At 41.1% G+C, this 15409-nt stretch overlaps 1 protein-coding gene across 4 annotated transcripts in view; it reads right to left on the bottom strand.

The window, feature by feature from the left end:
- Positions 1–3735: 3735 nt before the first annotated feature.
- fign (fidgetin) overlaps positions 3736–15409 on the bottom strand; it is a 66959-nt gene continuing 55285 nt past the window's right edge. For all 4 annotated transcript variants that reach the window (XM_086052314.1, XM_086052315.1, XM_086052317.1 and 1 more), the window contains one exon: positions 3736–13176. In XM_086052314.1, the coding sequence (XP_085908440.1) occupies positions 10937–13176 (2240 nt within the window). In that variant the 3' untranslated portion in view covers positions 3736–10936. The remainder of the gene's footprint in view (positions 13177–15409) is intronic.

The following is a 15409-nucleotide window of genomic DNA, read 5'->3' as shown; positions in this document are numbered from 1 at the left end:
GCGCCGTCTCCCGTGCGCAGCGTTTTTCTTCTGAAGAGGGCCAATTTATGTGAAGACTCACGAGAACGTGAGGAAGGGGAGGGAGATATGGACCGGGGGAGATAGCGAGCGGGGTGAGAGCGGGGGAGTGAACGGCGGCGATAGAGGGAGAGAAAAAGGCAGAACGGGAATGGCTTAAGCCTCCATTCCGAGCGGAGAGACAGGTCCTATTAACATTTAACAGCATTTGTGCAACTTGGTGCCGAGGTTATGATGCAAATGAGGAGAAATTAAAAGTGGCCAGAGGTTTGTCATTGATGGATTGCAGGCTGGCAGCGCTCGCACTTCCTAGTGTCCATCAGAAGAGATTACTGTGTAATTAAACCTTATTTCTGGACTCTCCGGCGCATAATTACTTTGTGAATGTAACCATCATCTAAAAGCGGCGGGGGGAAAAGAAAAAAAAAAAAAAAATGCTTTAGCATTTAGCGGAGCAGTCACTAGCGCGGCTTGTGTCAGATATAGCCATCAGAGGGAGCAAAAGAACTGTCACTTTTAATAAGAGGAAAAACATTAAATGAAACAGTATGCTTATTATGGGGGGGGGGGGGGTAAATTAGGCTTTAAAAGTCCTTTTCTGCTATTTGCATAATTTATGCCCCCGCCACCCCGTCATTCACACGCGAGGCTGCGAGCTTTGGACAATTTCACCCCCCCCCCCCTCGCATTTAAATAGATTGCACATTTAAGGCTACTTAAGGAAAATTATCACTTTGCATATTTTAATTGTTACGAAGGAAGTGATTTGAGAGAGGTCTGTGGCTCATCCTCTTGAGCCATGCGGTTTTGCGAAGCCGTCTGATTTGGCTGCTCGGCGCTGCAGCTCGCCAGATAACCTCCGAGTTCACGCGCAACCACTCCAGTTTCATCAGAATGCAAATGAAGCGTAGACCGCCGTGGCGTGCGGATCTTTGATATTTACAAAATAGCCGCTAATAACTCCGGTGTAATTTGTTGGACTCAACTTTACTTTTCTCTTATCGCTCCCGATTCGCTTTTCAAGTCCAACAGCTCTTGTTTAAAGGGCACGTTTGCGTCGAGCCTTCCCGAGGAGCGCGTGTACTGTCTGGATGCGCAGATATGCCGGGTTGTGCTCCATAAAAAAAAAAAAAAAATCTCTGCCGTCAATGAAGAACTGTTAAATTCCCGTTTGAGCCAACTGTCATTTTTTTTTTCCGCAAAGATGTCATTCTGAAAAGAGATGATCAATAACACAAGCCCTGATGGTGATATTCAACGGTATAGCGTTAGCGGTTAGCGTCTCTGTTCCATGATGAAGCAGTCTGAAATTTGCTGGGTTCAAAGTAACCCAGATTGCGTGAAATAGCGCTGGGACGGAGCCAAAGCTGGGTTATTACAGAGCGAGTGCATCGGCTTGAGTGTTTGACCGTGCACGTTGGGTCAAGATTTTGATCCAACCCAAATTGTGTGAAATAGCCAACCCAGCGCTGTATCCAAAATGGACGCCAAAATGCTGGATTTATTCCCACCTAGCGCATTTGGTTACGGATTTCATCCGGCAAATTGGGTCGAGATTTTTGATCCGACGAGGCGTAAAAAACTGTCAATTGTGATGAATTACGGCTACCAAGAAGGGGGCTACCAGGTTACCAAAAAAAAAAAAGGCTACTTTATGACCAACATTTCCTAAGAAGGAGCAACTTTCTCTTGTCAGATGTTGTCATAGTGAGTCAAGTAATGTTCAGCAGCATTTTTACAGCGGATGCCCTTCTTGACACAACCCGTCCATTTTTATCCATGTTTGGGACTGGCGGTGGCTGGTAATCGACGACCAAGCTGAATGTTACCGTTACCATGACCGGTTTCGACGGTATTACCCAATATTTTCAAAGAATGTTACATTAAATTGACTTCAACTTCGGTACACACACACACACACAGGGTCCAAAATGTTGACTACCGTATATTTTTGCGAGCATACGGCGCACCGTATCAAAAGGCGCAGTCTCAGTTACGGGTGCTGTATTTCTGTAATTAACACATACATATGGCGCAACGTATTTTTGGACGCGTGGTACAACGCAGGCTAGCTTAAAACATAACGGTAGCATCCATGTGCGGTAAAACATATAGTACGCTAGCATGCATGCTAATGTATGCTTTTAAAAATGCAGTGGGAGCAAAACTGAGTTGATCTGCTCAAAATCCACAGCTACCCAACGAGTGGGTTTGGAAAACAACTTGGGTTGTTTTCGTGTGGGGTGGTTATGGACCCCTTGTTTGTTCAAAATAATGTTCCCTGATAGAAACGAACGGAAATTGAACTACAGTGAACCCCCGCTAGATCGCAGTTAATTTGCGCTAGTAATGCGCGGATCAATACTGAAATATCTTCGATACCAAGTTGATTATCAAATCACAATATCAATATTGTTGACTTTTCAGTCATTTGCTGTAATGTGTATCGTTTACGGGAAGACAGTGGAAAGTAAGTCAACTGTTAAGCTATTTTGTATGCGTTGCGGCTCTAAGCGCGTCGTCTTAATAGCGGCACTTTTCGTTTTCAGTTCAAATGTGGGAGGGATAAAACTATTTGAAAAATGTTTTTCTCGTGGCTCTCTCTATATTTGATATTCATTTATCTGGCGGGTGTTGGGAGGGAGGGGTCACTGTAATCCATGACACTGTCAAATCATCCCCATAAAACAAGGCAAACAACTACGCAGGCAAAGCTTTAACTGGCAGTCTTAACGTTCTTAACTGTAGTCTATTCTTTTTGTATACCGGTATACAAAAAGAAGCTAACCACGGCATTATAAAACCAGATTGAAAACAATCAATCGTGTGCTTACCTTTGATGTGCCAGAGGTGGACGTCTTCATTCGTCTCCTTTCTTATTGAAATGCGTGCGTTGCACAGAGCAGCCAGGTGAGAGGCGTGTAGCACTTTGTTTTTTTTCCCCCTATTGCGACGCCCTTATGTGGTGGCGTCATTAGTATTAAAAACAAACGAATGAAATCATTTTGTGCGCATTTCTCATATGAACCGGCTCGCTTCCATTGAATTGAATTTTTATTTTTTTTTTTTTGTATTTACCCAGATACTTGCTTCTTTGTTCAGTAAATGCCAGACTGTTGCATGGCGCATTAGATCAGTTGCTGTAACACACACACACACACACACACACACACACAGAAGAAAAACCTCAACTCATTATTATGTCTTAGTAACATAACATTTAAAGAGCCGCACATTTTTATGTCTTGGACTGAAATATCATTATTGACTCGCCTCTTTCAGACCGTAGTGACACGTACTTTTTCATCCAAAGGATAAAGTCATAAAAGCATAATTGGGAAATCTATTAAGTGGCTTTAAACAACATTTATAGGCGCTGTGGTTATGGTGGTTAAAGTGTAAAACGGCAATTAGTCTCCTCGATTAGCTGCATTTACTCCATATCAGTGCTTTATTTGGTGATAATAATAATAAAAACAATGAGGCAGCTTTACATGGCATTAATTGGATTTTTTTGAGATTTACAATCTTACATTGTGTCGGTTATTTGTTCATACAAGGACAGCGGTGCCTTGAGAAGCGAGTTGAATTTCTTCTTTGACACACCCTAACTCAAAACACTCCATAAGCAATGCATCAATCTCCTTAACCGTCCATGCGATTTTGTTTTTAAATTCAAAAAAATAAAATCATTAAAAAGCATCAGATATTCAGGAAAAAAAAATGAGACATTTTTATTTAGTATTTCAAAAGCCTCAATAAAATTAAAATACATTTAAAGTCACTGTACTATGGCAATACATACACACGTATAAACATGTATGTGGTGCTTTTGATGTACTGTCGGCCGGAAGCAAATGTACAATAGGTACAGCGTGTATGTGCAAGTTCATTGTACTGTACATGGATACGAAAAGTCCAAACGTGTCCCCTCCATGTACACTTAGAAACAAATTGGCACACCGATATACACTGACATGACAATAGCTCACATTGGATTGTAAATTTTTTTTTTTTTTCTTTGGGGGGCGGGGGGGGGGGGATACGCATCTTTCACTCCAAAACATTTTTTTAGTGGGGCATGAATCCAATTCTGCTCTCTTTACCCCATCAATTTTTTCCCCTCGATGGTAGTCAGTGTAAATAAAGACAGTCTTAACGAGGTAGACTGTTACAATTCAAGGGCGCATTTTTTTTTTTTTTTTTTTTGTGCGAGTTGCTGCTTTTCCACCCTTTTTCCAACAAATGCATGACAATACTCATTTTAAAAAAAAATAAAAAAATTAAAAAAAAGACACACATACTACATCGACAACATGTAGCGATATGAGGTAGAAATGCATATAAAGAAAGATTACCAGCTCCAACTACATAACCGTAACTCGTGGAAGGCAGAATACGAGAAGAGCAAAAAAAAAAAAAAAAAAAAAAGACGAGCAAACAAAAAGAACAAGCGTCACCGTGAGGATTGATGTGCTTATCAAAGATTCTGCTCAAGTGTCGCCGGTGACCACGGGCCCTCCTCGGCACGTCACCCTTAATAATGAATGACAAATTATAAATCTAACATTGACAGCAGGTGAGAAACACACACACCCCTTTTGAATAAAATGTGCAACCGATCTGACTGTCCTCGTTTGAGAAGCGATAACAATTAAAGCCGCACAAACGCGACTCCTTAGCCTTGTGCCATACTTGAGAAATATTTGCCTTTATAAAAAAAAAAAAAAAATGAAATCGCAATTTTTTGAAAAAGTTGACTTTTTCAGCATACATCTCTCTCTCTCTCTCTCCACGTATGTTCTTTTTGTCTCTTAAACACATGAAATCTGTGCTTTCTAATGGCACTTAGGGCTTCACGACACCTCCTTGTCAAATCAAACCTTACAATACTCGATGGCAAGAATACAGATTAGTTACGGGGAATTTTCCATCAATACTCTGTACAAGATTGGACTGAAGGGCAATTCCAGCAAAAATCTTTCCCATACCATAACACAAACTGAAATAATGCCAGATGAGTGTAAAGATAATAAAAGTGTCCGTTTCAAATCATCTACATGTACGACAGCTGTTTTGAGCTTGAACATAAGTCCCCCCCCCCCAAAAAAAAAAAAGCTGTTTTACTTTGGCCTCAATCAAGAAAAGTGCAATTACTCATTACATTGTAGTTTTTTTTTTCTTTTTTGCCCAGTCAAAGACAAATGAGTTTTTACTACAAAGGAGAATTAGTGCTGAAATGAAAACACAAAAACATACTGTGAAATAATGCTTTGAATAGGAGAACATAAGCGTCATATCAAGAAAGTCAAAATCCTACGAGTGAAATTTCAGTTTAAATGTAACAATGCAGTTTAATAAAGCGGAAGTCAACCCCAAAAATTATTTGCAATAATATGTTCTATGCACCCTCACTAAACTTTAAACTTTGTCTAAACCTGGCATTCTAATTAATATTGCGTTTGTGGAATATGCAAAATCCACCCGTTTTTGGTCATCTCAGGGGCGGCCATTTTGTCACTTCGACCATCTGTTTTCTGAAGCTGAGCCTTGACTGCTCGTTACCTGAGCAACTGTGATGTCATTTTCAGTCGACAACAGGTGGCAAAATGGCCGCCCCCTGAGATGGCTAAAAATGGGCGGATTCTGTTGCTCAACTCAAACTCCACAAACACAAAATTAATCAGAATGCCTTGTTTCGACTAGTGGGCCTGCCTGCATCGAACATATCATTGAAATGAAAATCTTTGGGTTCAATTCTGCTTTAATAACACTGATCAACAAATGTTTGCAATTTTTTTTTTTTTTTTTTTTTTTTTTTTGAAATCTGAGATGCAAGTAACCTTTTTACGCAGATTTTCTTTTGTGCTGATTCCAAATCTGCCCTCGTTTTTTCTCTAGCATTTCAGGTTTTCGTAACACAATAACAATAATATTTACGAATAAAGGGCTTGATTCAGCAAGAGGTGGATTTTTTTTTCCCTAAAACATCACAACTATAAATGATGCATGGTACCATTTGTATTGCACAAGCTTTTAAAGGTCAAACTTAAAATCCCCAAAAATGAAAATCTCTCTCTCCAAAAAAAACCTGATGTGCTTGAGCAAAAGTGAAGACACTATGTCGCAACTGATTTTTCAGTCTGGTTATAAAAAAAAAAAGATATATATTTGGACATTATGGAACCCGATCAACTTTGGAATGATTGTGGATTCCTGTTCGAATGAGTCATGAAGAAATAACAGCAGTGAAACACACATACTAACATACATTCAACTCAGGTGAATTTAAAAATAAAAATAAAAAATAAAAATTAAATGCCCATGATTGCCAACTTGATCCCAGAGGGCATCGAGATGAAACACTTTCTGGACTATTTTGTGCATTTCAGAATGTGTCCAAGTACACAATGCACAGTACAAATCGCTCTCTTTGTGGCTTCTTACAGTATGTCGTTATGTAGCCACGCCTTCTATGAGATCCAATACAAATTTCAATATTTTGCTGACAGTCTCCATCAGAACTGAGCTCTTGTATTAAATCTCATTAGTGCGTAACGCCGCGGCATGTTAAGTGGTGCTGTACAACTGCTTACTGTCAACAGTTAGAAAAAGAAAAACAACAACGGGACCTCTTTGAAAACAAGTTTAGTGCAACGGAACAACAGTGCTATCTACTTCAGTGCCATATTTTTATTTATTTTTTTTTTTTTCCCCCAATCGTTGTGCGAGTGTTTGGTGCCGTTTCAGGCCAGAGGACATCATACATTCAAACGTGCCCAACTCACTTGTCAGACGTGCGCTTACTTTTACCGCCCAAAACCTTGTTTGGATTATGTACCGATTAATAACAACAAACAGGTATAAATAAACGTCTAAAAATAACACTTTGTCACATCTTGCCACTTGCCCTCGAGTCAAAGGAGTGCCACTCAACTCATGGATGTTACATTTATAGACTGAGACAGTGTCGCAGCACGTCTTCCATAAACATTCGGCTTTTTTTTGTTTTGTTTTTTGTTTTTTTTTTTGCTTTCAAAGTAACTAAGCTGTTTAAAGTGGAAATAGATCGACATTGTGTGATATGGTTGTGATAAGCGACGATACTGTATATTGGCGCAAGCATTCTCAGTGGTATTCCCCTTTTGGAGTATTTTGTGGGTAATCAAATTGTAAAGCCCATATACAGTGGGTATAAAAAGTCAACATACTCATCAGCTTTTTGTGATATTAAAAAGAGAAATCATTTAAAAACTTTTACCGCGTAAAGATGCACAACTCATGTTTGCGAGAGGGGAGTTAAAAGGAACAGTTGAAACGATGCGTTTGCGCAACTGGGCCCAAAATCTCCCAAAAACATGAGAAAATGTGACGCGGTCCCAAAGTTGATGATTTTGACTGTTGTTCAAAAATGCTCACATCACACCTACAGTGAAGCATGATGGTGGCAGGTATGAATGAGCAGATGGATTATACCATCAAAAAAAAAAAAAAAAATCTGACTTCTATGAGAAAGCAAACCCAAAAAGTAGGCATGGGCCAATATTAGATTCGGACAGAACGAGAACTGTGAGCATAAATATCGTGGTATCATGGTATTAAAATTCAAGCACTAAATTTTTGAACTTTTTGAATTTTTTGGGCCAATAAAAACAGCATTTTTGTCCATTGAACACAATCTATTTTATTTTAAAACAAAAATGTGACTAGAGCAGAAGAAATGTGTCTCATGTTATGTTTAGATAAATAAATAACATTCTTCTTAGTAAATCACAGTGTCCCATTACTGGTGAGACATTTTTTTTTTTAGAATAGAGCAGTTGGCTACTGTTGTCCTTGGGGCTAACTAGTACGTGCTGGCACCTTTTTTTTTTGGCGGGGGGGACAATGCACAATCTGAGCAAAAAGGCATCTGTGTTTGCAGTATCTCGTCATGCTCCCCTCCCTCCCTCCATTTTGCGCCGACAAGGAGTGAAAAAAAAAAAAGTTTAAATGGAGGCAATTAATTTCAAAAAGGCGGCTTGTTTACTCAACTCTGCAAGTAACCAATCATATTGCTCCCTGCTGAGACGTCCCTTTAAAAAACAAAAACAGCTCATTACAGGTGACCGCCCGTATTATCGGTTATTTAAAACTTGACTTTTAAAAAAAACCAAAACACGGTACACCGTCAAACCGGTAATCAACCCATGCCTACAAAAAGTCAGGAAAAGTCTACTAGAACAGCTGACATTTATTTGTGGTAAAGGATGGCAAGTGTGTGTTGACTTTCTTTTAAAAAGAATGTGATTGGTTCATTCTGAACCCAGACACATCCCAGATACGAGACACCCTCTTATATCACAGCACACTTGTACAACCACTTTATCTCAGTTGTTTGTTTTTTTCATTTCCCCTCTTGAATGTTAACACACACAAAAAAAAAAGCATCACCAAAAACTGGCATTTGAACAGAGGTGTGTAGACTTCTTATATCCACTGTATTTTGCACATACCCCCAAAATCAAATGAAATGGAAAAAAAAAAAAAAAAAAAGAAAAATACTGGCGTTCCATCAAAACGTTTCCTGTCGTCACACCTTTGTCTTTCAGCGATAACTAACAAACCGAGGTAGAAAAGCAACTGAGGAGATACATAATCCTTCGCTTTCATTAATGATAAAACAGCAGCAGGATGGAATGAAATGGCTCCAGGCAGTTTTTCCTCGCTCAACCCCAAGATGTTAGTCTGCACCTTTTTCAAATTCTACACGGCTCTCGACGCCAGATGTACAGCTGAGCCTCCAAACGGGGCAACTCAAAGAGCAGAATCACGGTGTACGATTTTTCGCTGTGATAGCGCCTTGAAAATAACTCCGGAATTAGCCGCGGGCAACCATTCAAGATAAATAACGCTTCCATTCTCTTCAAAGGCAAATCTCTAATCATAATACAATGTTCCATTTCAAGGAAACACCCACAAAAAAAAAAAAAAAATCTGATTACTATTTGTCTCGCAAATAAATCAAAATTAAATATATACATTCATTGGAGAAACCATTGCTGAGGTATTATAGCCGTATATGGTTGCTTGATACAATTTCAGATGTAAGTCTTCTTGTGGTGTGTAGTGTTGGAAACATACAATTAAGCCCAAAATGATTCATACCCTTGCAAAATGTTGCGGTAAAGTGTGTTCTTATTTTTGGAGGGGGTGTATCTTAGAGCTGGAAATGGGACAAGAAAGTTGTAAAAGGCTCATTTGATTAAAGTATTTTACTGTTTAAAAATGAACGATATCAGTGATTTATCATCACACATTTAAGAGATTTAAACAATCTCACACGACATTTTAAAGGAGCCTATTAACGTCGAGCATAATGACCGACCGATAAATAGCGCTTTCAAAATAGGCCCCAAAAAAAAGTCTGATGGGTTTTTTTGGGCCGATTTTGAAAGCACTATTTATCGATAAAAAAAAAAAGTCTGATAGTTTTTTTTGATTGTTTTTTTTTCTTAAGACAAAGATTATGACATTCAAACACCCCCCTCCACAAAAAAAACAGCTAAAAAAAATACCCAGCCGATTTGTGCCGATTATTTTGCTCTAATGTACAGTTAAAAAGTACAAAGTATTGTAAAGTGTTAACGAACCAAAAAATAAGTTATTTTAGTCATTATACATTTGTCATATTAATCGGGATTAATCGGTTATCAGAATTTTATTGCCAAATATTGGAATTGGCCCCGAAAAAAATCTCTCTAAAGCCCTACTAGAGCATTTTAATCAACTCGATTTTTTTGTTAATGATACAGAGTCTTTCGCATTGTCCATTGCTAAAAGTTCATTGAAGTCGGGGGCTGTGACCATTAATTGGAAAACTATCAAAATCTCTGTCTCAATGCATCGCAGTGACAATTTTTTTTTTCCACGTGGACTGAAGTTACTGCAGACTCACGCACTCCTCTGAGCCATGATGAAAAAGAGAATGTCCATTTGTGATCATTTCACATTTCAAAAAAATAGATAAAAAGCAAAGAGTGTGAATAATATCGGGCTTAACCGTACTTGATTACTATACAATAATCACTTTCCTGAGTATTGAAATTAAAAAAAACATTGGATGGTCTAATTTTACATGTAGGTCAAACACTGGGAATTACAACTAACAACGATTACATAGAAATTTGGTTAAAGTGAAGCCACGTTGTGAAATAATATTCACCCTTTAAGTCGTATCTACATCTGAGGAGCAAAAAAAAAAAAAAAAAAAATCACCTTGCTAAAATCTTACTGGATGAAAGTGAGTATGCAAAGTATGAGTGTGTAAATGTTTTAGTCCCCCCCCTCGTAACTAAATCATTTACACATACGAAATATGCCAGAAAATGGAGCTGAAATTATGCCCATAAAATTTAATTTAGCTCAAAATAACTGTTCACAAAGAGCACACAACAGACACAGCTGTTCTAATGGAAAAGAGAAAGCAGGGTTTGTTTGTTTTTTTGTCTCATTTTAAAGCTTTTTTTTCTTTTTTTTCTTTTTTTTTTTTCTCTCCGAAACGCACTATTAGCACATGTCACCAATGAAGATTGTGAGGCAAAAAAGAAAACTTAAACAGCACCACCTCAGGCACTTGATAGCAACTAAATCTCAAAGTCAGCAGTACAGTATAGTCATATATATGTATGTATATACAAAAAACTAGAAGGGGGGGAAAGTTGGGTATGCTTTGCAAGTCTTTTAGTGAGCACATACTGTATGTACCACGTACCCATTTATCAAATTACGGCTTGGTCGTTTTACATCTAAAGCACTCAATGCCAAACCCTTGACCACATCAAGAGTGTTGGTGTTAGTGAGTCTTCCAGCCCAGTGCAGGATCACATGACCGCCCAAACACTTTTACGAAATCGCGGCGGGGGCGCCTCGCTGATTTTCATTGACTGCAACCAAACATTTTATTCCACTCGGTGTACGTGTCAAGTTCTTTTTGCGATATACTGGGCTGGAATTTACAAAACACATTGTCAAAGTCTTGAAAAGAGATCGGTCTCATTTGTCTCGGGTGGATGCCCGACGACAGGTCGGAACCAGGAACGCCGTGGAGCGCGCCCACCACGGCCTCTTGGCAAAGCTGGACCACGTCCAGTCCCGAAAAACCTTCTGTCCTCTGAACCAGTAATGACATCTCTTTGTCACTAAGACAGTAGTTGTGCGGGGAGAGCACTTGGCTGATTATCTGGTGTCGTGCCGTCCCGTCGGGTAAGGGGATGAGGAACCGTTTGGTAAAGTACCTCCTTAGGGACTCGGGGATCTCTTCGGGTTTACTGGTGGAGCAGACCACAAGAACGTGGTCCTCGGCAGAAGACAAAATACTGTCGAGCTGCATGAGGAGCTCGGCCTTGAGTCGACTCACGGGGCTGTCCTCGCTGAGCTGGGCCGACAGGAGCAGGTCCACCTCGCTGATGAACACGACGGCCGGTTGGCGACAGCGGGCGACCAGGAAAGAAGCCTGGATGATTTTGTCTCCCTCGACCAACCACTTGGTCACCAGCGCAGAGCTGCTGAGTCGCAAGAAGGCGGCCCCCAGCTGGCTGGCCATGCAGCGAGCCATCAGCGTTCTGCCCGTTCCCTGAGGTCCAAACAAAAGAAGGTTACGAGGTAATGCGTGCAGTCCGCTGAACATGTCCGGCCTCAAAATGGGCCATAGTATCTCCTCCTTGATGGCCGCTTTGGCCATGTCGAGTCCGGCGATGTCGCTCCAATCCACCGGAGGGCACTGCTGAAGGATCTCTGCCGTCACCATGTCCACCAGGTTGGGGTCGCTGTTCTTCAGTTGTTCCTCCGCCGCAAGGATGGACGAGGTAGGCGTGCCGACATCGGGGCCCGTTAGGGAATGAGGCAGGTGCTGTCTGTGCTCTTCGCTTTGCTCGCTCAAAATCGGGGAGCCGAACTTGGTGTAGCTCTCGCCGGCTCGGAGATCGTCCGCGGAGCTTTTGGCCGATCCGAAGGACGGGGGGGTCAGAGCCCCGCTCGAGTGTATGCTAAATTTTCTTTGCTGATCAGAAGATATCGTCTGTTTGGTCGTCTTGAATGCCAAAGAGGAGGCCTCTGCATTTCTGTCAAAGCCGTTGCCCCTGTTGGAGTCTGAAACGCTGCTGTCTGCCAGTCTATACATGGGACTCTGCGAAGAGCGCTGCTGGTTGTAGTTGAAGTCGCCGTAGCTCGAGTCCACTTCCCCGTGGCCGCTCATGTAGAAAGCCTTTCGTTTTAACGAGTTGGATGTGCTGCCGTTCAAAGGCGCCGGGGCAATCGGCGTATGATTGTGGGACTGGTAGGTGTAGCCAGGCAGAGCGGAGGGAGGGATGGGAGTGGGCGCCGCGATCCCGGACGGCAGATAAGCAGAAGGAGGGGGCGCTCCCCCGGGGCTATAACCGGGGCCGACAGCCGTTTGAGAGGGATACCCTGTTGGCGGATAATTGTAGTTGGGGAGGTTTGGAGACGCGCCATTGTAGCTCGGTACTAAGGTGGGGGGGGGAGGTGGCGGCGGGGGCTGCAGGAGCCCGGCGCTGTGCAAAGGAGAGGGATGCGGGGAAGGGAGGGCCGGGGTGGTCTGGCCACTGTAGCTAGAATGCAGGTAGGAGCCGTTGTAGCCGGCGCTGTATTCCTGAGAGGAAAGGCTCGAGTGGAGTGTCGTGGCCGTGTGGCTCCCGCAGTTACTGCTGGAATAGCTCGGCTCAGACAAGCTGCTCGCCACCCCCGGGGAGCTGCCTATGCTAGCTGACGCATCTGTAGGGGGTAGGGCAGCTGTCATTCCAGCTTTGCTCACAGATATAACATCTGGAGCACAGTTCATCGGGTAAATCCCCTCCTGCCAGGGCTCATTCTCCGACTTGCGTCCGTTCAGGAGTCCAGTGGCGCCTTCCGAGTAGGAGCAGAGGAGGGCTCTTTCGTTGGGGCCTTCGAGGATCCCGGAGTACTTCTCGGCGTACTTCTTAAGCAGGTTGGAGGCAGTGAGCGCGGAGATATCATCGTTGGCCCACGCATACTGGTACGTTCGCTGTAAGTGTCCTCGGTAGGCCTCTACTTTGTGCGCTGGAGAGCGGGTAGTGGATGAGATGTCAAAGTGTTGTTCTGCCCATTGTGTGTGCTCTGGGGTCCACTGCATCTTTAGACCTAGGTGTTACGCATAAGGGAAACAGATGTCAAAGTAAGCATTCGCTATGACAAGTGATGAACCGAACTGAAAAGAACGCCGTACTTTTACATTTGACACTACTTGGACATATAGTACTAAGTGTGTTCATATGCTGGAATATATACGCATACATTCTGGAATACACGCATATATATATACATATATATATATATATACATATATACATACATATATACATACATATATATACATATATACATACATATATATACATATATACATACATATATACACATATATATACATATATACACATATACATATACATATATACACATATACATATACATATATGCATATATATACATATACATATATGCATATATACACATATACATATATGCATATATACATATATATGCATATATACATATATATGCATATATACATATATATGCATATATACATATACATATATGCATATATATATACATATACACATATACATACATATACATACATATATATACATGTATATATGTATGTATATATATATATATGTATATATGTATGTGTATATATATATGTATATATATGTATGTGTATATATATATATGTATATATATGTATGTGTATATATGTATATATATGTATATGTATGTGTATATATATATATAAAAAATACACTGTACATACTGCTCCATTTAATTTCCAAACACGGAAATACGGTTCCTTGCCCAATAAAGGGTTAAGTACTGGCAGCGCGGCATTCACTCGTATCACATGCGGCCAACAAACAACACAACAGTAAGACAACATGCATTGATGAGGATGTGAGACGCGGTGCTGTGCTGTAATCCACCCAACACGGAGCAGAATGACACAGACGGACACGGTGGGTCAGTCCATAATCCAACTCTCATCTGAAGCATTCGGAGACAGTTTCAAATCTGCTTGGAGGAGCGCAGCAAAGCAATCTTCCTTGGCAGCGCTCCGTTGCTTTCATCACACAAACCCCTCAGCCCAGCAGGAATTACATCCACATCAAGTCTGCCCACTGCTTCCCATCCAGAGCGAGGGAGTGGGGGGGGGGCGGGGGTTGGGGGGAACGGAAAAAAAAAAAAAAAAAAACACATGCTTGACTGCTAGCGTCTCCCAGCCTATTCAGCCTTGAGATGTGAATGACATCAAGGATCAAGTTAAACCCCGACGTCAATGCGCAAATAAATGTTTTCATGCATGTGGCAATTTTTTGATTTTGTTGAGGGGATTATCAGATGATTTATACCCTCAAAGAATGTTTCATAGACAGCTGCTGAAAACAGGCCATGACGGACGGACGCGTCCGAGCAGATGTTTTGTTTCCAAATGCAATTATTGCGCCTTGGCCGAGCAGGTATTGCAGTGCTGCTTTCCAGTATTGCAGTATTTGCAGCGCGTCCTTTCACATGATTTAAGAAGCACCAGGCAGCTGCAGCTCCAGGCGCACGACAAGCGCCGTTATTGTCTGCAAAGAATAACGGATGATTCCCTTCCCCGTCTGACTCCATCTCCATCATTGGCCCACCCACCACACCAGGAGCTAATTAGCAGGATTACGCTGCACTAATTGTGTTAATTTACAAGGTTTTAGTCAAAGAGATCCATGCTATGCCTTACATGCTTGTCAACCATCCAAGCTAATGATGAAGGGGGAGAAAAGCCCAAGGCAAAAAAAAAAAAAAAAAAACCCTGGCAGACAAATTTAGGCACAAGCGACTGAGAAGGAAAAAGGTTCAAATACATACAATACAAGGCATGCAACTAACGATTAATTTAAGAATTGATTCTGCCGATTAAAATCGCCAAATCGCCAAATATCCATCCCTTTATTCAAGATCAGGACAGTATCTAAAAATGACTATGCACACAAAACATTAAGTTAAATTCGGTTCCTGGTTTGCTCTGTTAAACGTCAGAAAATTGGCAAAAATGATGAGGATTGTTTTCCAAAGTAAAAAGTGATTTTGAAAAAGTCTGCTTTCATGGCGGACTACAAAAAAAAAATGAAGGATATTTACTATTGAGAGGCTGAAATTCTGAGGGTTTGGACAATTTTGAATCCAACAAGGTCCCGAAACGATTACCCAAATATTTATCGATTAATTTACTAATTGATTACTTGTCGATTAATCGTTGCACCTCTACTATGAAAACAAATGTGGATGTTGAAAATAGCCCTGATAAAAACATCTTGTCTTTCACACAAAG

This window comes from Filicampus tigris, chromosome 14 (genome assembly GCF_054856515.1).
Source record: "Filicampus tigris isolate MCC_2025a chromosome 14, RoL_Ftig_1.0, whole genome shotgun sequence".
Classification (NCBI taxonomy): domain Eukaryota; kingdom Metazoa; phylum Chordata; class Actinopteri; order Syngnathiformes; family Syngnathidae; genus Filicampus; species Filicampus tigris.
Note: the sequence above shows the minus strand (reverse complement) of the source record. Positions and strands in the feature narration are given on the sequence as shown.